Source organism: Myotis lucifugus, unplaced genomic scaffold (assembly GCF_000147115.1).
Source record: "Myotis lucifugus unplaced genomic scaffold, Myoluc2.0 scaffold_160, whole genome shotgun sequence".
In the NCBI taxonomy this organism is placed as follows: Eukaryota; Metazoa; Chordata; class Mammalia; order Chiroptera; family Vespertilionidae; genus Myotis; species Myotis lucifugus.
The window spans coordinates 2,426,338-2,447,085 of NW_005871208.1; the positions used below are offsets into that span (position 1 = coordinate 2,426,338).

Below are 20,748 nucleotides of genomic sequence, written 5' to 3' on the forward strand. Positions count from 1 at the left end.
CGCCCACCTGGGGCGCACTCAAGGTTTATAAACAAAATGAATCAGCTGCTTCGTTAATCGACAGTTATCTTATGATAGTTAAGTATATTTGTCAATTAGTTTAGAATTACCAATGATTGTTAACGATTCTAGCGATTTAAAATGAACAAGTTTCAGCAAAACGAAGTAGTATAGCTGAAATGGATACATTTACATGTTTATGTATAGGTGTACAAAATCTTATATCAGGCTTATTTCCCGTTTTCTAATCTTACTCTTTAAAAGGTTGTTTTTAGTTTATATCTCTTACCAACTTTTTTACGCCCAGAAAATAAACCGTGCCCCGTCATGAGGATTCCCACGGCGGGGTTTGGAGCGGGGCCGCCGGGCGCCCGGCGGTCCGGGTCGCCCGGGTCTCACGTGTCTCTCTCCCCCTCTCCTCGCACCTGCCCCCTCCCCTCCAGACGCCCCCCGCACCCGCAAGAAGCGCTGCCCTTATTCGAAATTCCAGATCCGGGAGCTGGAGCGCGAGTTCTTCTTCAACGTGTACATCAACAAGGAGAAGCGGCTGCAGCTGTCCCGCATGCTGAACCTGACCGACCGGCAAGTGAAGATCTGGTTTCAGAACCGGAGGATGAAGGAAAAAAAACTCAGCAGAGACCGGCTGCAGTATTTCTCGGGCAACCCTCTGCTGTAACCGCAGGCCGGGCCCTTTCTGGGGAGAGGGACAGGGGGAAATTATCTTATTTTATTTTTATTTTTGATTTTCTAACTCGCCTTCTTTCCGCGGGTGGAAAACTGGACTGTGGCCAGGGCTGGCCCCGCCGCCGTGGCCCGCACTTCCTCCCGGAACCCCCGCACCTCCCGCCGGACTCCCGCGCTGGGCCAGGCCCGGGCCTGGAAGGAGGGTGAAGGGAAGCGCCCGGCCCTCGGCGGGTGGACTCCCTCGGCGCCGAGGCCAAGACTTTATTTAAGAGAAAACACACCTCGCGACGAGGTCTTGCTGCTGGGCCGGTGGGGGAGGGGCGAGAGCCGAGGCGCCGGGGCCCAGCGATCCTGGAACCGAACGCTTTCCCTCCTCGCGCGAGTGAACAGATCCGCCGCGACGCCGGGTCTGCGGCCGGAGACTGCTGGGGCGACCGGCCCCTGCCCCCCTGCCCCCCTGCTCGGGGGCAGCCGAATGTGATCCTGCCTTGCTGTGAATTTCCGTACCTTCGACCTGGTGTTAGGTGTGCAAAGTCCGTGTCCTACCTCCGTCTGCGCCCAGGCCCCGCCCGAGCCTAGCTGTTCTCCCTGTGAATGTGTAGAGCCCTCCTTTGACATTTCTTAACGGGTGCATTGAGGTTTCCCAACCTTTTTTCCACGTCGTGCCCCACTCCATGGGTTTATAGCTATAGTCTATGCAGTTGTTGCTCCCCCCCCCCCTTTTTTTTTAAGGAAAAAAAGATTGGTGTGGGTGAAGCAGTAGGGAGATGGGACTGGGCACCTCCCCCATGCTGGGGCCTGGATTTTTGTAAATAAATTTCACAAGCGTTTCTTTCTACCCTGAGGGGTGAGGGGGAGGACTCGCCTGGAATGAGATTCAAATCACCCACCTCTCTCCATGTGCGTGAGTGTGTGTACATGTGCAATCCCCACCCTGCTTCTGTCCCAGAGGGATTGTTGTGAAATTCTTATGGTGGCAAATAAAGATATTTCATTCTGTTCAATATTATGATTTTATTTGACCCTTTTATTAGCCTCTCTCCTCTTAAAACCCTCAATGCTCCCAAGGTGGAGGCGGAGGCAGGCGGGCAGAGCCCTGGTGGTGTGGGCAGGCTGTGAAGGTGAGGTAGGCCAGGGCTGGTGGGCCTGCACCCCACCCCCTCGCCCAAGGCAGGGCCTGAGTGTGGCGGTAGCTTCCTCCCCATCTCAAGCTGGGAATATTCCGTGGCTCCTCTTAAAGCTCTCCTTTCTCACGTGCAGCCCAAGCTGCGTCCAAATGCCGGGCAATGCTTTCCGTTTAAGTACACGTTTGTTGTGGAGTTAATTGTAACCATCATCAAATTTAAATTTATAGGAATTTTCTTGGCTCCACTGCCCTCCTGCCAGATGTCTCCGTCTGTTGCAGTTAAATGTGCAGGGTTGAGGATAGGGCTCTCTCTCTCTCTCTCTCTCTCTCTCTCTCTCAGAAGACTGTATTGGATTTTTTTATATACAATTTTGAATGAGGGAGGGGAGAAGAGGAGAAACCAGCCCGCTTCCTTTCCTCACCTTCGCTGCCCCTGAGGGTGGGAAGGTGGGACTGGGCCCTTCCCCTGAAGCACAAATGGCCAGGCTCCTCCAGACACAACAATACCTTAGGCTGGGGCCACCCTAATGTGTATACACTTGGTGTCCCCAGGAGAAAGCCTCAGAGACTTGTTTTCTAACAGGTTGGCTTGGGGTGCGACACTGGGGAAGATGGCCTGAGAGAACTGTGGGCCACGCCTATGCATGTTTTTCTACATAAAGATAACCATAGTCCTTTCCGCACTGCACTTTCAGTGAGGGCACTCTGGCCATCTCAAATACAAATTCATTCCTTATTTGCGGTCAGATATTTGAGGCCAATTCTCGTATCTTTCCCCCTCTTTGGAACTGCTCTTATGCAATTCAAAGAAAATGTTTTTGTCAATGCAATTCTGTTGAAGGAAAGATAAAAGTGCCAGGACAATGGACTATTGCTTCTAGTCTCCACCGTCCTTTTCTGATAACTGGAATCCCTGCAGCTTAAGTATCTGACTCTCTAACTAAAAATGTGGTTTTGAGACAAAATTTGCAAACTAAGCTGTATGTGCAATGCAGCCCCACAGTTCCCCCATGTGCCCACACACAAACATGTTTAAGTCAATGTGCCTATGGGTACACATGAGAAAGAATAGCATTTGCATGCTTTCCCTGTAGCATGAAGTAAACCTGACCGCATGCACACCTAGGGCTGTGTCCTCTGTGGTGTGTAACTACTGGCAGTGTTTGGTGACCAGCAGGCACGCAGCTGAGGACCCTCTGTGTATGAGTGTGTGTGCGTGAGTGTGAGACTTCTCTAGGTGTTTATCTACTAGTCATATCCAGGAGGATTGGCCTGCTGGCCACGTTTCCAATAAAGTAACATGAAGATAACTCTGTAGAACAAATCTCTTATAAAGCAAGATATTAATCTCCAAAGACTCCTATTTTGGAGAAAAATATTTTAAGTCCTCAACTACCACGTTCCCTGCAATGTGCAGCCCAGAAAAGGCCCCGGACTCCAGGAGGGATTTCTGAAGGTTGGTTGGGGGGAGTCATAGTGAAAGAAAAACAAAGCTGCTGTGACCCAGGCCCAGGAACCTGCCAGCCCTTGGCGACCCTCTAAAAATAAGAAAAAAAGGGGGGGTTCTCTATCTCCCAAACAAACCCACCTTCGGACCCGGGGGATGTCCAACACCCTTTTGTCAGGGCCACTCTGGGCTCAACTTCTCCGGGTAATCCCCTCCAGCCACAGCGCTGCCCTGGAACAAAAGATCCCCGTCTAGACGCCGCCATAAAGCGTTCCCCCCACCCCACCCCCGCGCCTCTAAACCCAGTTTCATTTCGCCCTTAACGACCCAGTCTGGCCTGTGTTAGAAAACGCTTCCGCCCTAAATAGTAAACAAGCCGGTAGTGGACGGGTCTTGGCACCCCCAACACTCCCCAGACCCCCACTCCATTACCCCTTGCCCCGCATTTCCCCCTTCTCTAGCCTTTCTCAGCTCCCAGCTCCCCAACCCCCTTTCCCCGCCACCACTCCCCACCCCCAGTAAATAAACCCGAGGCCGAGTTCAAAGTTTCCTGGAGCTAAGGAGGAATGTTGGTTGTAAAAATCCAAGTTTATAGCGCACGTGGGAGTTTACAAGGGTATTAAGTGGTGTGGGCTGAGAGAGCGCACTCTGAGCCCCTCCCCCTCCTACTATGGGTTTTGGGGGTGCAGGAGGAACCTGGGGGGACTTGAAAAGAGAAGTGGGGTTGGGTCCAGCCTTGCGTTTGGGGTTTCTTTGTCACTCAGATTCTAGGTTGCTGGGAAATGATGATGCCAGGGCCCCTTGGAAGATGGCTCACAGGAGCCCACCGGGAGCCTCTGAGAGAAAGCCCGTGGGTGCTGTGAGGTGTCCCAGACAGGAGGCTGGGAGCTCTGCTCTGCGAGCTGCAGACCAGATATCTGAAAGGTGAACAGACTTGGGGACACCTGGAGCCAGTTCTCACCCAGAGGGGGGGAGACTGCCTGGGGCTAATTTCTTGAGTGGGCTAAAGGCAGAGAGGACTTTTCTCTCCAGAGCAAAGAGGAACTTTGAACTTCAAGGGAGTCAAGGGCACCACCCCTTCCCTCTCCCAACCTCTCTCAGGAATCTGTAGGGCAATTCGTTTCTGGGCCAATATTCCCTCAAGGGGGCAGTCCCTGGGGTTTTCTGGTGCCCCAGGGCTGGATCATGCTGTTTGCTGAACCCTCCCTTCTCCGGGCCCCACAGCACCCTGTGCACGCGACTACACTCTTTATTATTCATATAAACCTTTGGAAAAGGCATCGCCCGGAAGTTTTTATAACTTTGTTTGGCATAAAAGTTTTACAAGATTCCTCCTCCCCTTTTTTTAAAACTTAAAGTTTTGGTTTTGCTATGAATGAAATTTCAAGATTTGGGGGAGGTTGGGAAGACAGAGGCTCTGGGGTCCTGGTGGGGGGATCTGGAGCTGCCTTGCTCTGCCTAAGGCAAAACAAGGCTTACAGATTGAGGTCAATATTTTCTGAGGCCCACATTGGACCCAGCTTTGGGAACTGCCAATGTCAGCAGGACCAGACCTCCCCCATCATGCCCTCTTGTTTGACTGTAGGCAACATTCTCCCTCTCTCTCTCTCTCTCTCTCTCTCTCACACACACACACACACACACACACACACACACACACACACCCTCAATCCACTGCATAAAGTGGAAACCCATAACCTTGATTCAGACCACAGATTTGGGATTTGGGAGGGTCTCTGTACACACAGCCCTGCCTCCCGCTAAGTCCACAATGGGTTTGAAGAAAGACAGAATTCAAAACGCCAAAGAAATTCCTCTTGCCCAGAGGTTGCAGTGGTTGCCGGACAGAAGAAGGATGGCCAGCAGGGCTGCAGTCTGGGAGCTCAGAGAACAAAGGTGCCCAAGTGGACATGGCCTTGGGCTACTAAGCCCACCAGTGAGCCCTTGGATCTGCTTCTTGAATCACCTGGGATTGACAGAACCCCACTTCTCCATTTCCCCTGACTGCAGCCTTAGGGAAATCAATTGGGCTCAAATTGAGGTTACTTTACTGTTCAACTCTGGAAGTCAACACAAAGATGAAGCTAATTCTCAAAAGATAGGCCTGGTGGACAAGGCTCCTTTGGGGAGATTGAAATGAAGATACCTGAGCCCTGGAACCAGCGCTGCAGGGAGCCATCAGGAGTCAGTTTCTCCTCTAATGGCGACTGTTAAGGCCTGGCCTCTGGCTGCCGCAGCCCTACACTTCCCCTTGTGAGAAGCCGAGTTAAGACTGAAGGCAGGAGAAGGTCAATTCCAAGCCTGAGCAGCCGGCTGGGGAGGGATGCGACCGACCGAGCCTGATCCTCTCCCCTCACAGAGCCCATCGCAACAGACAAACAAGAACGGCTAGGGAAGAAGGTCAAGAGGAAGGGAAGCACTGAGAAGGAAAGAAAAGAGCAAAGAATAAACTGTATAATAAGGAAAGAAAGAAGGAAAAATGAGAAAGACAATGAATTAAGGAAGAAAGAGGAAAGGATCAGAAAACGAGAAGGAAAAAATGAACTGCAGAAAAAAAGAGAAGGGAAGAAAAATGCAGAGAAAGAAGGGGGAGCAAAAAATAAAAAGAAGAAAGAAAGAAAGAAAGAAAGAAAGAAAGAAAGAAAGAAAGAAAGAAAGAAAGAAAGAAAGAAAGAGGTAAATGATGAAAAACAGATCTTGGAAAAGGAATTTAGCCGGTAAGGAAGGAGCGGGGATTCACCGGAGTGAGCCGGCCCAACCACAGCCCTGGCTCTGGCTGGAAACCCGACCTACTGGGGCAACTTGGAAGCAAACCGTTAAAGTGGGGAGCAAGGCCTTCCCCCCACACACATCCTCCCACCCGTCTCCTCCTCCCTAAGCTTCTCTTGGACGGGTTTGCTATCTGGTTTCGATTTGATTCAGGAGACAAAGTTAAAGCATTGGTCGGCTTCCTTCCGAAAGGCGAAAGGCGAGAAAAGCAGTTATGCTGGTCAGGCTGTTAGACTTCAGGACTCCGGATTGCAGGAAGCGCATTTTTGGGTAAAAGTGAATATTTGTGGCTCTGTATACAAAATTAAGCACATTTAGACACACGTGTAATTGGTAAACTCCATAGCATCAGGGTGCAAATGTGTGTACAAGGTCCAGATGTGAGAGCGACTCTAATGGTTGGCTGCCCGGGTGGAGTGGCTGCGAGATCGGGGAGACCAGAGGCCCCTCCAGGCGTCCTCAGCCTGGCGTCTCCCTCCCTATACCTGTTTGAAAAGCAGTTTCCTGGGCTTCCGAGCATTTGTATTTTGTCTGGGCTTTCCTTTCTCCCAATTAAGCCGAGGCAGAGTCTGGTGTTAGCGAAAAAGAAAAGCAAATCTTTCCTTCAAGTTTTGGAAGGAAAATTATTTACCTGGGACTCCAAAACAAGAGGGAAAAAACCTGCAATTTTCACCACGAGTGTGATTTTGTTTTCTATTTTGCTTGATGAGATTTCAAGACACACACTTTTTTATTTTTTATTTTACCGCAAAGGGAGAGACCCTTTCCCTTTTTCTCTTCACCTTTGGAATTTCCTAGTTGACTACCTTAACCTCTTGGAGAAACTTCACTAATTTTCCTTGGCGAAATCAGGGTGTTTCTGGGGGTGCTTTGAGGGTGTGAGCCAAGAAAACAGCCAGCCGAGGTTCCTTTCTGTTTGTTAAGCACTCCGTTTTTCTTCTATTTTTACATGGAGACCCCTACTGCCCCAGCCCTCGGCCTGCCCCTGGGACCCACCAAACGCCCTGGAATGTGCCAGGAGCACCTTCCTCCTCTCCCGGGCCCACAGTCCCTCCAGCGGCATGAGGCCCAGCCCTGCCTCCTTGCTTTCTTCCCAAGGGCCGGGTACTGGGAAGAAGGGCACAAGGGGCTAGGACTCTTGGGGTAGGCGGGATTTGTCAAGATGTGGGTGCAGCCTGAACCCCTCTCTGGCCTGCAGCCCCTGGATTTTTACATCCTCAAGTGGAGGCAAAAAGAGGAACCCAAGAGTCGCAGTTCTCTTGGTACTCCTGGGGAGCTGGGGAAAGGTCTCAACACGGCAATTCCAGCAACACAGGCTTCTCCTGGACCCCGATCCAGTTCCCCGGGGTGCAGGTCTGAAGGCCTTGGCCCCGGGAGCAGGGCCGGTGGGCGCCTGGCGGCAGGCAGGATGGCCCTGGCAACTCCGGTGCCTTTGAACGCCAGGCCCGGACAATAGGACTGAAACGGCCTTTGCTCGTGGCCTCGGGAAGACCGAGCTCAAGGGGGGCAGGGCTGGGACCTACAGCCGACCGACCCGCATAAGCGCTCCTCTTGCCCCCTCCTCACCCTCACCCCTCAAGTCTTCCTTCCCATCACCCCCACTGGGGCAGAATTCCAAAGTCTGAAAAACCCTACAAGTTGAATTCAAGTCTGCGTCTGCGCTGGCTCCTGTTTAACAGCTCCGAGTTTGCGTTTATCCTGCGTAATTAAAGGCAAACATTTGTCCCACCGGGGGTCCTACTTAGGCTGATGAATTTGATTTCTTTTTTCATTAATGGGCCGTGTTTATCATACTTCTAATTATTTCAACTTTAAACACTATTTGTTCTTGTGAGGAAGTGGGAGTCCAGGCGGGAGGTTCCTCGTCCCACGGGGATGACTTCCATTAATAATGGCAAGGATTCCGGAGCGACTCCATCCCCTCCCATGGGTGAGGTAAGGAGTGAGTTTGGATTGGGGGTCGGGCTGGTAGGGGGAGACTGGTCCTAAAGCCCAGTGACTCCACTCCCTTCCCGCTGCTTCCCCGGGTTAAGCCTAGGGACTCGCTGGATTTGAGAGGTAATCTGGAGTTTGTCTCCTTCGCCCTCCTCCTCAGCCTCCCTCACCCCCCCCCAGGCCAAGCTCAGACCCTTTCTCTGTGAGGCTCATTGCAAACTTCCACTTCCCGCTGCCCCCGCCCCATCGCAGCCTAGCCGGGCAGAGGCTTCCGTAGTTCCGTGCAGGCCCCCAGCTCCCAAGACCGAGAAAAAGACCAGGAAAGGCCAAGGTGGCCAAGTGGCACCTGAGCAGAGGGAGAGGGCCCAGCCAGAACCCCAAACAGGGAGCAAGGCCAGGGGTCTGGGACGCCAGACTCCAGGGACAGGCACACCAGGCAGGAAAATAAAGGCACTGTGAGAGAGGGGGGAGGGAACCCCCCAAAGCCATATAATTTTCAATTGCTCTGGTCTTTAATTTCATCGCCCCATAAATGAGGAAATATCAGTTCCCATACTAAATTTTTATCCCTGGCTGATAAATATGACGGGGAATTTTCGTTGAGTCCTCGTAAAAGCGAGCAGTTTCGATCAAACTGGTGGGGAAAGACTTATGCAGATAATGCAAACAGAGTGGCCATAAAGTCTCCTCCGTTTCCCTCGGGGTGGGTGGTGGGACAAAAGGCTCTCTGGATTGAGTGCTCCCGGGCTGTCCCAAGTCTCCTTTGGAGCCTAAACAGCCTAACCTTGCCTGGGCCAGCCCCTGTGCCGAGCCCACGGCGACCTCTGCAAAGGAAAACACAAAACCATTTCAAATCTCCGCTGGCTGGCCCTGCAAGCAAGTCATACGTTACAGATGTTCCTCCAGTTTTTCCTGGCTTCAGGGACCTCCGCACCTTCTCTCTGGACCACTGGATGAGAGAATCCCCGCGGATTTATTTCCGAAGTCCCCTTCTTGCTGCCCCGGCTCGGGCCTCCTCACTGCTCCACGCCAGGGCGCGCAGAGCTCCAGTCCTTTCTTTCCCCGCCAGGCTCCAGCCAGTTGGAAAGTAGAAACCTGAGGCTTGTCCAGGGGAAAATGTGGGGCGACCAGAAAAACAAGTTATCGTCCAGATTCCGTTTCCTAAGGAAGGCGTGGAGAGTTTAGTTCGCTTTGGGAGAAAGGCGGTGGAGAAACGAAAAGAACTATTTCAGACATACTTGTCCCTTACTTCTGGCTTCCCTTTATTGAAAAATAACCGCAATAATAGACTCGAACCTTTTCTCCTTTCAGAAATGCCCCCAGCTCATTCACTCTGCACAGGACAATTCTCTGGGTAGGATTTTGTCGAGCCTGGTGTCTTGGTTTTCCGTGTGAGACGCAACTCTCCCAGACCGGCTGAGGCCCCGCGGGTCCCTTTTTTCTCTCTGGGAATAGTCCCTGCCTTAGTGGGAGCAAGGTCAATTGGAAAGCGAGAGCCACTGGGTCCTGGAGCAAAGCAATCAAACCCACCCAAAGGCCAAAGCCTTCCTGCCCCGGAGATGGTGACCCAGGAGCCACCCACCCAGCCAGGCCCAGGCGGCGCTCCTGGGTCCGACTGTGTCTCAGGCCACCAGCTTCCTCCTCCCCACCCTGGCTCCCCGGGAACCTCCTTTCCCCAAGCAGCCCTGAAGTGAGGGGACCCCCTCCCTGACCTCTCCTACTCTGGAGATTCCCTGTCTACTCCGAGGGGAACTTGCAACTTGATCAACTTCCGTGACTGGCGGTCCCCCAGCTCTCAGTCCCAAAGGCCACGCCGGGCCAAAACGAGGATACAGGAAAGCAGAAACTTTAGTTCTGTTTGGGATTCCTTAACTTTTTCTCCATTTCTCTGCCCACTGGAGCCCTCTCCCGCCAAAGGACCTTACCCTAGTCCCACGCCAAGGAAAGAAGCAGAGGCGAGAGTCCAAGGAGAGGAAAAGGGAGGTGAGGAGAGGGGAGGAAGTACCTGAACGGTGTCTTGACCTTTTAATTTGAATTTGACTGTTTTGAGCCGCGAGTTGCCTCGCGCTCTCCGTCTCTCCTGCATTCCCCCCCTTCCAGCCCCCCTCCCCAGGAATACAGGCTGGTTCCCGGGTAAACAAACCCCATTCTCCCTAGACACCCCCTACCCCCAACCCTGCCCAATCTCCCTCCACCTTCCTCCTGCCCCTGTCGCCCCCGGGCGCTTCCTTTGTTCGCGGTGAAGTGCTCGGGCGCCCCTACCCCGAGGTGGTTGCTAGGTGGCGCTGTTACTCCACGCTCCGCGCTCCGCCTGCCGACAACTTGACCCCGCTGACGTCACGGCCGTCTGAATCATCAAGGCCATTTTCAAATCCCATTGGTCTAGCTGTCACATGGTGAGGACCGAATGTGCGGATAATTATGGAGCTGATATTCCCCCCTCCCTTCTTTTCCCTCCCGCCCCCTCGAACCGCCCCCCCTCCCGGATGGGGGGGAAAAAAAGATGTCAGCTCCTCCGCCGTAGTATTGCTCCTTAAAAACCCCTCTCTCTGAAAATGACATGCCCTCGCAATGTAACTCCCAACTCGTACGCGGAACCCTTGGCGGCGCCCGGCGGAGGAGAGCGCTTTAGCCGGAGCGCAGGCATGTATATGCAATCGGGGAGTGACTTCAACTGCGGGGTGATGAGGGGATGCGGGCTCACGCCCTCGCTCTCCAAGAGGGACGAGGGCAGCAGCCCCAACCTCGCCCTCAACACCTACCCGTCCTACCTCTCGCAGCTGGACTCCTGGGGCGACCCCAAAGCCGCCTACCGCCTGGAACAACCTGTTGGCAGGCCGCTGTCCTCCTGCTCCTACCCACCTAGTGTCAAGGAGGAGAATGTCTGCTGCATGTACAGCGCAGAGAAGCGGGCTAAAAGTGGCCCCGAGGCAGCTCTCTACTCCCACCCCCTGCAAGAGTCCTGCCTCGGGGAGCACGAGGTGCCCGTGCCCAGCTATTACCGCGCCAGCCCGAGCTACTCCGCGCTGGACAAGCCGCCCCACTGTGCCGGGACCAACGACTTCGAAGCCCCTTTCGAGCAGCGGGCCAGTCTCAACCCGCGCGCCGAACATCTGGAGTCGCCCCAGCTCGGGGGCAAAGTGAGTTTCCCTGAGACCCCCAAGTCTGACAGCCAGACCCCCAGCCCCAATGAGATCAAGACCGAGCAGAGCCTGGCGGGCTCCAAAGGCAGCCCCTTGGAGAGCGAAAAGGAGCGGGCCAAAGCCGCCGACTCCAGCCCCGACACCTCGGATAACGAAGCAAAAGGTAAGGCCGCCTGGGCCGGGGCCCGGCTGGAATGCTCGGTTATTTGGTCTTCTTGCCCCGGGCGGGGGGAAGGGAGAAGGTTGGGCCGCGGAGGCCCTGGTCCTGGACGGTCCTGGGAATAAGACCCCAGTTTGCGACTCCTGTCTGCTGAGCGCCAGGCGGGAGGCGCGTCCTTTGCCAGGGAAGGTGAGCGGCCAAGTGGAGGTGCCGGCAGGCTGCGGCCGTGGGCGCCAAGACCCGGCCTGGCGCGCACCGCGGACCGCCTGCAGCTGCCCAGGCCGGATGACCACTCCCAGGCCTGTGCTGGGTTTGGTTTGCTTGCTCTACGCTGTTGTCCTGGTGGGGGCTGAAGTCCCCCGCTCAGGTCAGAAGCTTGCAAAAAGCTTAAAATGGCGATCTTGGGTCAGGGACTAAGGAAGACTGGGGAGAAAGGAGATTTCGCTTTATACTGTGTTTTTCCAGTTGAAAATTGTTTCCTGTGAAGCGCGATTTGTTGTTTGTGTGTCTCATCTGTGCGTGTGGTTTGGGCTCCTGCGGTTTGGGGCCGGGCCGGGGCCTAGGGCAGCGGGGCTGGAGCGGAAGAGGTGGAGGTGAAAGGCTGCCCGCCGCGTCCCTCCCTCCCCCAGACGCCTAGCCTGGGTATGGCGTTGGAAAGGGGCATTTGGACTGTTGTAAGTTTTTTGCCCCCCTTTTAATTTTTTTCTTTTCCTTTTCTCTGGTTAAATTATTTTTCGTTGGTTTCTGATAGCTGCTTACAAATGAGTGGTTGGGAAATTTCTGTGTGAATGGCAAGGAAGTGTGGCTTTAGTTGCTTTGCATTGTGATTTTGGTTTGCGAGACAGCTTAGTCAGAGTTCAAGCTCAGAGTTCAAGATTCATTTTTGCTGCAGGAACTGGAGGCCTTCGGGACCTTTCTCTGACACCTGGGGAAAGAATGTGGAGGAAACGGGAGCAGTGGAGTGAGGCTGAGGAGACTTACTCCCCCCGAAAAGTTGGAGCCAAAAGCATCAGGAAGGCCCAACTGGGAGGGGAGGAATAACGCTGCTCCCCAAGGCACTGGCTCCTGGGCGCTCTATATAAGAGGGGCTGCCTGGGTGTTGAGGAGGATGGACTAGTTAGAGCTGAGCAGCCTGGATCTTGTGGTGCTTTGTATATGGATGCGGCACACACGCATGCCTGGCGACCTGTGTCACACTCACACACACCCCTCTCACATGCTCCGCACACACTCACGCGTGCCTGCACACACTCGCACACACTCTCTTTTGGGGGGCAAGGGCTAAGCCCCCCCCCTTGGTTCTCCTCTGCAAAGGTGGCCTTGACAAATTACCTCATGGAGACCCTGGCCAGAAGATCAGATGTGATCAGGATTGAGCGTGAGGGGGAGAGTGAGGCACCCACACCCACAAAGCCTTCATGGTGGCATTTGTGCAACATGAAAGTTTAATTTTATGCCCTTTCCTCAGACCCTGAGCTTGGTTGGGGTGTAGATATGTAGGGTAGGAAAAGCTGTCCTAGCCCCACCAAAAGCAAAGTCAAGGTTAATAAGTCCACCTCCTGACTCAAACTGCCCCCTTTCTGGTAGGCTCCATTTTCTCTCCTGCCCTCCCCCCAACAATCTAAGTCCTCCCACCCCAACTAATCCCTCTCAGTCCGCTCTTTGCCTCTGCCCTTCTTGCCTCCCCTCTCCCATTTTGATGTCTCCACCTGGCCAGAGGCAAGAGGGCTTTCGGCCAGACTTCACCATTTGTAATTTCTTCCTTTCCTCCAAAACCCAACAAACCTAATAAGAAAATAAACAAGACAGAGTTAGATGTGAAAAGCCTTTCAATAATTTGACTTGGAGGCTTCAGGTGCAGAGGTGGGAGCAGAATGAAGGGCATTTGGATGTTTTAAACTACAGCCTCAAGTTTGCGTTTTTTCTGGTGCTTCCTGGTTCCCCTGGGCCCCCCACCCCCCTCCCCATCAAGATGAGATCCAGGAAGCTGGCGATTTCATTTGGCATTTGGGAGACAGAGTGCAGAACCATCAGCAGAGTCCTTTGCTGGGTGCCCATCTCTGGTCTCTGGACTCTGGGTTTTTCCCTAGAAAAGATGGCCCAGATCTCTTTTGCTGCTTGAAGAGTAAGGCCGGTCCATTTCAGCAAGAACATGGTCCAGGGAGAGAAGCTATCAATAAGATAATGGGAAATACACACTCTACTTGTAGTATCTCCTTATATAAATAACATGTCTGCATATGTGTAGGAGAATGCTTCTTTGCAGGAATACTACACACATACATGCAGGCATCCATCTCTACGTAGACCAGGCAGGAGATTTCCAAGAGGCTGCATTTCCTCAGGATATCTCTCTCCCTTGACCTTAGGTCCTATGGCCAGGGCTGTTGTCCGAGGACCTCTCAGCATGCCCCAGAGCTGTTGCCCCTGACCTCTGCTGCCTGTACAAGTTCCCTGGCCTCAGCGGTTGACACCCGGGGGAAATGGCCAGGAGAGGAAGAGCTGGCAATGGGAGATCAAATGGGACAGTGTCATTCTGTGGCACTTCAGGTGGGAGCAGGGACTGGAGGTCTGGTATGGGACAGCTGCAATGGCCACTGGCTGCAGAGAATGGGCGCCATCCCTCCACTGAGTTGAAAGGGGTCAGAGCTCTCTGGGAATTGCTCTAGCCAGCAGGATGGACTCTGCCACCCAGTCTGGGGCCTGGAAAATGCTTTTCCTTCTGGCTGGATTTTTCCAGAGCTGGAATGGAGCAGAGAGGAGGGAGGGCCTGGTGAGGTTTCAAGTGCCCACCAGGGTCAGCAAGCTGAGGGAGTGGGGAGTACTCAGAATCTGCTAGGTCAAGGTGGACTGGGGTAATTTAAATTTAATAAATGCTTTGGAGGCAAGAACCTCCTGTCTTTCTCCCCTGTAAATCCAGACCCCAAAAATATTCTAAGGGCCCTGAGCCCAAGAGGACCCCACCAGCCAGCCCTGTGGAACAAGAGCAGCTACCCTGTATTCCATCAGCCGCCCCACAGCAGGCTGGCAAAGGCTGCAGCATTCTGGAGGGCTTGCCTCTGCAGGGATACTTATGTAAATAATGTTATTTTTAACAGAGGAGATAAAGGCAGAAAACACCACAGGAAATTGGCTGACAGCAAAGAGCGGAAGGAAGAAGAGGTGCCCCTATACTAAACACCAGACGCTGGAATTGGAGAAGGAATTTCTGTTCAATATGTATTTGACGCGAGAGCGCCGCCTGGAGATTAGCAAGACCATTAACCTTACAGACAGACAAGTCAAAATCTGGTTTCAAAATCGCAGAATGAAACTCAAGAAAATGAACCGAGAGAATCGGATCCGGGAACTGACTTCCAATTTTAATTTCACCTGAGCCCTTGGCCTCCCTTCCTCCTCCCCTCTCCCCCCACCCCTTTCTTCCTTTCCCCGCCCCTCCTCCCTTTGTGCCTGGTGGTATATTTTTTCCCTCCCTGAGTATAAATGCAACGCGCCTGCAAAAAAGGCAAAGACCTCAGACTCTCCTTCCAAGGGACCAATGGTTCGTGCTGTGAAGATGCGTCCACCTAAAGCATGAGAAATGGGGTGCAGGGGCTTGGGGTGTGGCGTGCCTGCATAGATAAGGGTGGGAGTGTGACTGGTGTGTGTGTCAACCCCTCACTCACCCACGCACTCACACACAGCATCCTGTTCTCTATGCAAAGTTAAGGTCGAATACACCCAATTGGGGGGAGGGGGGAAAGAGGACAGAAATGAACCAGAGAAGGTCTGTAATCTCACAGAGCACAGTCAGAATTGCTCCTTTCTTGCTGTATTTCCTCCTTAGAATAGACGTTTTGGGAAGTTCGGCTAGTGTTTGTATGTCCATCGTAGCACCCAGCGCCTCCACCAAACCCTCTCCGTGTCTTTACCTCCCAGTCGCTCAGAGAATCTGCTTGAAGTCTTGTATTTGTACTGCTTTCTGCATTTCTCCCATCCTCCTAGCACCCCACATCCCCCATTCACTGACATCTGAAAATTTCCATCCAGAGGAACAAAAAATTTAAAAATAGAGCATAGTGAAGCAAAGACAGACCCCCCCCCAATATCACCCTGTCCCTGTCTGGCAGTTGTGTTATTTAAAGATATTCTGTATGTTGTATCTTTTGCATGTAGCTTCCTTAATGGAGAAAAAAAATCCTAATAAATTTCCAGAATCATAATCCTCAAATGGGTGGTTTTTGTATTTAGTGGTTTTTTTTTAGCGACACCCCCTCCCTAAAGAGGCTGAGTGTGTGGATGTGTGTGTTTTGTGTTTGACTCATCTCCTAGAGCCTTTCTAGAACGTCTCTTGGCGGGTTTAATGTAAGTGAGAGACCATAACGTTGATTTAAATATTATCCAGGTGACCACAATAAGTCAAGGTCATAAAACAGTAATGTCAGGACGGTCTTGGTGCGCGCGAGAGGTGGATTTTATGATCTGCAAATATAATGTGGTGCTGCAGTAAAAGATGCATTTAAAGGTGACTGGAGGAGGGAAAGAGGCAGAGAGCAAACTGCAATCTTGAGGAGCAGACGGATCTGATTGCCTGGGGTGCTGGGCCAGGCACACCCCACCGCTGCCCGGGGGAACCCCAAGAGCTCCCCACCTATCCAAAGAGAGGAATAAACTTAACCGCTGGAGGGGGACACGAGGAGCTCAGCCACCCCCCTCCCCTCGACAGCAGCAGCAGAAGCGCCGGCAGCGGCAGGAGGAGGAGGCGGCGACAAGGTAGGAGAAGCGGTTTCTTGTTCTTCTCTTGGCGGCAGAGTGGGGACCAGCGGCGTCCCCAGGTGCCCGGTGCATGGGCGGGCAGAACAGGAAGGAAGGAGTTGTGGGCACCCGAGCTTTCCGAGAGCCCGGGCTTGCTTGTGGACTTGTGGATGCTGGCAGCGGAGGGCAGTGGCCGTGAGCTCCCTTTCCTCCCCTCCTCGGCCTGTTGCTGTGGGGTCCAGTGGTTAAACGGGTAAATTGGTAGGTTTTGGCTCCTTTCTCTTCCGCTGGCACTTAGGGTTGCCTCGAGGTTGACACATGGATCTCGATGTCGCTCCGTCTGGCTGTCTGCTGAGGGGAGCAGAGGGAGGGTAGGCTAGAGAGGGTTGGAGCTTGACGCTTGGGTTTTTCTGCTTTCTGCTGGTTTGGATGTGAGCCTTGTCCAGGCTCTCGGTCCCCACACTCCCTAACCACGGGGCTTTGCCAGGCAAGTGGCCTGATTGGAAGAGGCGCTGGAGCACGGGCTCTGTGGTTCGGCTACCCACAAACGCAGGGAAGCCAGAGTTGAGCTGAGAGGGAGAGGACCAGAGGGAATCTAGGAGGAGAGTGCGGAAGAGCCCGATGGACAAGACAGGCGACCCAGCTCAAGAGTGGAAGGACGGACACTTGGGCTTCCCCCAGGGCCAGGGCCAGAGGCAGGGGAATGGGTCCGCTGCGGTGCTGGAGGTGGGGCGTGGGTTTGGTGACTGGAGGTCCCATTTCATCAGCATTTCCCTGAACGTTTTGCTTGGACCAGAAGCTGATGAGGGAGTCAGACCCCTACCCACCCAGCCACCCTAAGTCTACTCTCTAGTCTTTAGGGAGGTTGTGGGGGCGGAAAGGGGGACGGGGCTGAATTTCTTCCTTCCCCAACCCCCTTCCCTTCTCCTCCTGATAGATGCAAAGCTGAATCTCCCGCCCTGCTTGCTCAGCTGATCTGTGGCTTAGGTAGTTTCATGTTGTTGGGATTGAGTTTTGAACTCGGCAACAAGAAACTGCCTGAGTTACATCAGTCGGTTTTCGTCGAGGGCCCCAACCCACCTATCCAGCTCCGTCCCTCCCCTGTGGGCCTGCCCCACAGCCCCCTTCCAGGTAGGGCACATTGGATGCAGACTGAGGAGGGCAAGCTGTGAGTGGGGCCAGGCCGGGCAAGCCTGAAAACCCCACTTTCTACAGTCTACTCCTCAGCCTGTCCCAATCCCTGGGGCTCAGGGAGAGGAGTTTCTCCTGCAGCTATTGTTTCCTGGACTCAGCTGATGGAGACAGACAAAGACGGTCTAGCCAATTCCAAGGAAATTGAGGAATTTGAGTGAGAGGTGGTCTGGCAGGCCAGCCAGGGTAGGGCAGGGTCATTAGGAGAGAGAAGAGCACAGAAAGAGAAGGGAGTCTCTGGAAGGGTTAGTTTCCCTCACCTGCCACCTCCAAGGAAAAACTATGCCTCCAGAAGGCTGGGGCGAACTTCCCCTTAGAAAAGTGGGGTGCCCGGGGGTCCCAACAATTGGGGACCTCTGAGCACTCGCTTGTTCACCTTCCCTCCCCCTCTATAGCTCCCTGCCCAGGGGAAGGGCATAGTTAGGGTGTTAGTAGGTTAGAGGAAAGCATCAAGTCCAAGTAGAAATGCCCCCCACCCCCACTAGGAAACATTAGGGCAAGAACCTAGCTAGCTCTGGTCTCAGTCTAGCTGTCTGTGGCCCGTAGGCCTTGGGCTGTGGTGTCTGTGGCTGTCAGGCAGCTTCTTGTCTTTCATTGTGTGGAAATGTCTGGGTGAATGGAGGCTGCCAGCGCCCACCTTTACCATATTGTTGGGAAGGCTGTTGGCTGATGCCAGGGAAGGAGGGGAGGAAATGGAGTGAGAGAAAATCTGAGCAATGTGAAACTTTGCAAAGCTGCTTCCCCTCCTTCCCCATCCACCCCTTGCCCTTGGTTCCTCAATTCTGGACCCTGTTGCTAGAGAGAAGCTCTCAAAAGAGGTTTCTCTGCCTGTGGAGAAAAATGGGGGGGGGGGGGGGAGAATCCAGGAGAGTGGGGAGATATACCCCAGTTCTCAGAGAGACTGGGAAAGAGAAAGCCAAAAGGAGGACAGGTTTTCTTACTTTGGAATTATTATGATTATTAAAACATTATAAACTTTCAGACAGGGAAATAAAGTCATGTCCCTGTAACAAAACATATACATGGAGTTCCATATTCTTGCAATTGTCTGTTAGGGGATATCTGTAACCTTGTATGAGTGTGGGTCTCTGTTTCTACATCTCTGTCTCCTCTAGGCTCTCTCAAATCCCCTATATATATTTACCTGCATGCTCATTTATTTTTCTCTATGTTATACAAAGAGATTTATTTTCACCCTGAGGAGGATAGAGGAGAAAATGGGAATAGAGCCTCTCTTCACTCCAGCTGAATTTGTCAGGTTGACTTTCCATCTGTTCCTTAGCCATTTGTAGGGGGAAAAATATCTTCCCTTGGATGGAAGTGCTCAAATCTCTCTATGGCTCTCAGGGAATAGGGAGGTTTTCAGAGAGGAAGACCAGCTGGTTAGAGGCAGGCAGGGGGACCCCCTGTTTGGGAGCCCCCAGCCGTCTCTGAATTTTCAGGTTGCCAGAAGCACCGGCCAGTTGGATGAAATGAGTCTCCAATAAAGGCGGGTGCTCAGGAGTGCCTGCCTTGGAGACTGGGTCCCTGATGGGCCGAAATTCACCAAGGAAGGGCTTCTGCGCTTTGGGTCTCTCTGCCTCCATTTCTGTTTCAGAGCCCAAGAGCTGATGGGGACTGGTCACTGAGCCTTGGGTCTGGGTGTCCAGCCCAAAAGAATCCTGGTGAATGGGGTGAGTTCTCATGGGGCCAAGGTGAGGGCCAGTCTGATGGCCAGCGTCTGCCCCGAGGCCCCTGGGGCCATGGATCATGGCTAAGGTGGTGGTGATTATTTATTCGCTTCGCTGGAAGGGAGTCTTCAGAAGAAACAGCGTGAAGAGGAGGGGAAAAATTATCTCTCTCGTCTGCAGATATTAAGATGGATTTTTATTTCTTAAAGGACCCTCCCCGCCGAGAGCGCATAAGCGTAAACTTAATATATGCTCCACAGCCCAACTCCAGAAATCGCAATAAAAGTTAAAACCTCCCCTACTGGTTTTTTTTAATTATGATATGGGAAAGAGGAACAGGATTTATAGAGCTGAACTCTCGGCATGTGAGTGTTTAAGACTTGTGGGAGAAGGAGGAAAAGGCAAGAGCTCGCCAAGGAGAGCCTGGGGCTCCGAGATCTCTCCGCGGCTGCGGGGCTCTGCTCAGCCCCGCCGATCCCGGATCCTCGGTGGCTTCCCCGGGACCCTGGCTCCCCTGCACCCTCCGCTGGGGCCCCAGGCCTGGGTCGACGCGGAGATGCAGCTCTTTTCGGAAACAGGTGAAGGGCGGCGGCGGCGGAGGGGGCTTCCAATGGGCGCGTCAGGGCGCCGGGCTTTGTGTGGGTCCGGTGCACGGGAGGAGGTTTGCAGCCCGGGGCCAGGCGGAAGCCCGAGTGCGCCCGGCGGGCGCCGCGCCTGGGAGGGGTGTCGGGCGGGCGTGAGAGCGCAGACTAGGTGGATCGCGTGTGTGCCAGCACTTGGGCTGCAGACGGAGCGGAGCTGGCTCCCGGGGCGGAGGCCCGCGGCGAGCCGGGCAACCGGATATTGAGTCTGTAGGAAGGACCTTGAGGTCTGAGTGGTGTTCGGGTGGCCGCGGCGGCGGTCCACAGTGTGCAGCTCGCCGTGCGTGGGGCGCGGCGGTCCTCGTGGGCGAGGCAGCAGGCCCCGCACACCTCCGCAGGGGCAGGGCCGTGGCCAGGACGTGGGAACCGAGGCCAACCCAGGCGCAGACATGCAAAATAAAGGCAGTTAAGGGCCTTTCTTTCTTTCTTTTGCACATAAGGATGTCTTTTCTTTTTTCTCTCTTTCGGAGATACCTGGATTGGGTCCAGAACAGGTTGCCCGCGGGAGGGCCCGTGAGCGGCAGCGCGCGAGGGAGGGAGAGAGGGAGGGAGGGCGAGACAGAGGGAGGGAGGGAAGGAGGGCGGGCGGCGGCGGCTGCGGTGGCCGGGGCTTCCCTCCCCGGGCGGGAGGCGGCTGCCCTGCATCTGTGGCCGTGGGGAGCCGAGGAGCAGGTAACGAAGGCGCTTCCCGAGGCGGGATTGGACCAAGCCAGAGGGACCCAGTCCTCCAGGTCTCTGTCCAACGCCCTGGAGGGGAGAGAAGGTAGGGAGATCGGCGCCCACCGGCCTGGCAGAGAGGCCTCAGGGAATGTTGAACCTGTATTTGATTTCAGGCTCACACTCATGTTGTGAGTCCGTCTGCCTCTGGAGATGCGGTTTGCCTGTCTGTCTGTCTGTCTGTCTGTCTGAGGCGTCCCACACCCTAGGCTCTCCTTCCAAAGGCTGAACAGTTTGGGACAATTGGTCGGAATGTGCACTTTCATTCATTGCCTTCTCTGCAACTCAGTGGGGCTGGTGGCTGTGCCCCTAAGTTGGAAGGGAGCTTGAGCCCAGCCTCCTGGAAGCCAGATCCTCTGGTTCCCTCCGCCTGGGGCTGAGTTCCGGCTCCAGGTTCGCGGGTTGCCCTGAGGTTGGAGGCCAGACAGCTCCCAGTCGCGCAGGGAGGGCGGGGGAGAGACCAGCGGCTCTGGCCCCTTAATTGTACCCGTATTGTCTCTCCTTTCGCCACCTCCGCTTCCGCAGTCTGGG

At 54.0% G+C, this 20,748-nt stretch overlaps 2 protein-coding genes across 3 annotated transcripts in view; both read left to right on the forward strand.

Moving 5' to 3' along the window:
• HOXC11 (homeobox C11) overlaps positions 1–1,688 on the forward strand; it is a 3,369-nt gene extending 1,681 nt beyond the window's left edge. The window contains exon 2 of one of the 2 annotated variants that reach the window (XM_006095781.3): positions 444–1,688. In XM_006095781.3, coding sequence (XP_006095843.1) covers positions 444–569 — 126 coding nt within the window. In that variant the 3' untranslated portion in view covers positions 570–1,688. The remainder of the gene's footprint in view (positions 1–443) is intronic. The other variant, XM_006095780.3, reaches the window with a different exon arrangement.
• An 8,715-nt stretch (positions 1,689–10,403) lies between these two features.
• HOXC10 (homeobox C10) lies at positions 10,404–15,474 on the forward strand. The gene is made up of 2 exons (XM_006095782.1): positions 10,404–11,267; positions 14,363–15,474. The coding sequence occupies exons 1-2, from the start codon at positions 10,517–10,519 to the stop codon at positions 14,638–14,640; spliced, it is 1,029 nt and encodes a 342-aa protein (XP_006095844.1). The 5' UTR covers positions 10,404–10,516; the 3' UTR covers positions 14,641–15,474.
• The last annotated feature ends 5,274 nt before the right edge of the window (positions 15,475–20,748 follow it).